The sequence below is a fragment of the Merops nubicus genome, unplaced genomic scaffold (assembly GCF_000691845.1).
Source record: "Merops nubicus isolate BGI_N331 unplaced genomic scaffold, ASM69184v1 scaffold27895, whole genome shotgun sequence".
NCBI lineage: Eukaryota > Metazoa > Chordata > Aves > Coraciiformes > Meropidae > Merops > Merops nubicus.
The window spans coordinates 22,675-23,547 of NW_008608737.1; the positions used below are offsets into that span (position 1 = coordinate 22,675).

Below are 873 nucleotides of genomic sequence, written 5' to 3' on the forward strand. Positions count from 1 at the left end.
AGAAGTAAACTTCTTAGGGCTGGCCAAAACCTTGGAAATGTATGGAGTGGATCTCCACCCTGTTTATGTAAGTATAATTTAAATATTCTCAACTTTGCAACAGTGAAAAGAAAATTCTTGTACTGAAATGCAAAGGAAGACGTATTTACAAAGTGAGGGGATTCAGTAATTTGTACAGAAGCCTAATGGTGTTCAGATGAAAGGCAGTGATTATATTTCAGCTGTAGAAGTCAGTCAGTTATACTCTGGAAAAGATAATTCCGATAACTTCAGATAAGAAGTAACCAGTGCAAGCGTCAGAAGTCACAAGAGAACATTATAACCTTTGTCTTTGACACAAGGATTTGCACATTATTCTTGTGTAACAGCAAGTGTGACCTGAAATCTTTTCAGTACTGTTGCAAAAACACAGATGGGGTAGCAGCAGCATATCTGGCTTTTTTTAATATCCATTGCGAAGGTTTTGCTGAAGATCCAGAGTGTTTCCAGCTTTTCCTCTTCTATATCATGCAGTATTGCAAGTTGTCTGTACTGCCTTGGCAAACCCTCCACTTCTTTGGTAAAACAGTAGGTATGTTGGGATTGGATCCGAGTCATCACCTAGAGGCTATGTGCTCCTCGTGGAAACATCATTCTGTCTTGTTTGAATAATTGCACTTGTGGCAGGGGTGTTGGCTTTTTTTTTTTTTTTTTGGGTTTTTGGTTTTTTTTTTTTTTTTTTTTTTTTTTTTTTTTTTTTTGAATAAAAGAGTATCAGAAGTTCAAAGGTGGAGTTGTAGTGTAGGTAGTTCACTGAGTTAGATGTCTGACACCTACTTTGTAAAATGACGTGAAAGAAAATACAGGAATCAAGATACTACCAGAAGATTAAGT

General features: G+C 36.5%; 1 protein-coding gene across 1 annotated transcript in view; it reads left to right on the top strand.

Annotated features, from left to right (window-relative positions):
- The window catches only part of EPB41L4A (erythrocyte membrane protein band 4.1 like 4A), a gene marked incomplete at its 5' end in the record, with an annotated part of 78,270 nt that overhangs the window by 22,000 nt on the left and 55,397 nt on the right, over window positions 1-873 (top strand). Inside the window, 1 exon segment of the mRNA XM_008940324.1 lies at window positions 1-67. This exon segment is cut by the window's left edge and continues 29 nt beyond it. Within this exon segment, the coding sequence (XP_008938572.1) occupies window positions 1-67 (67 nt within the window).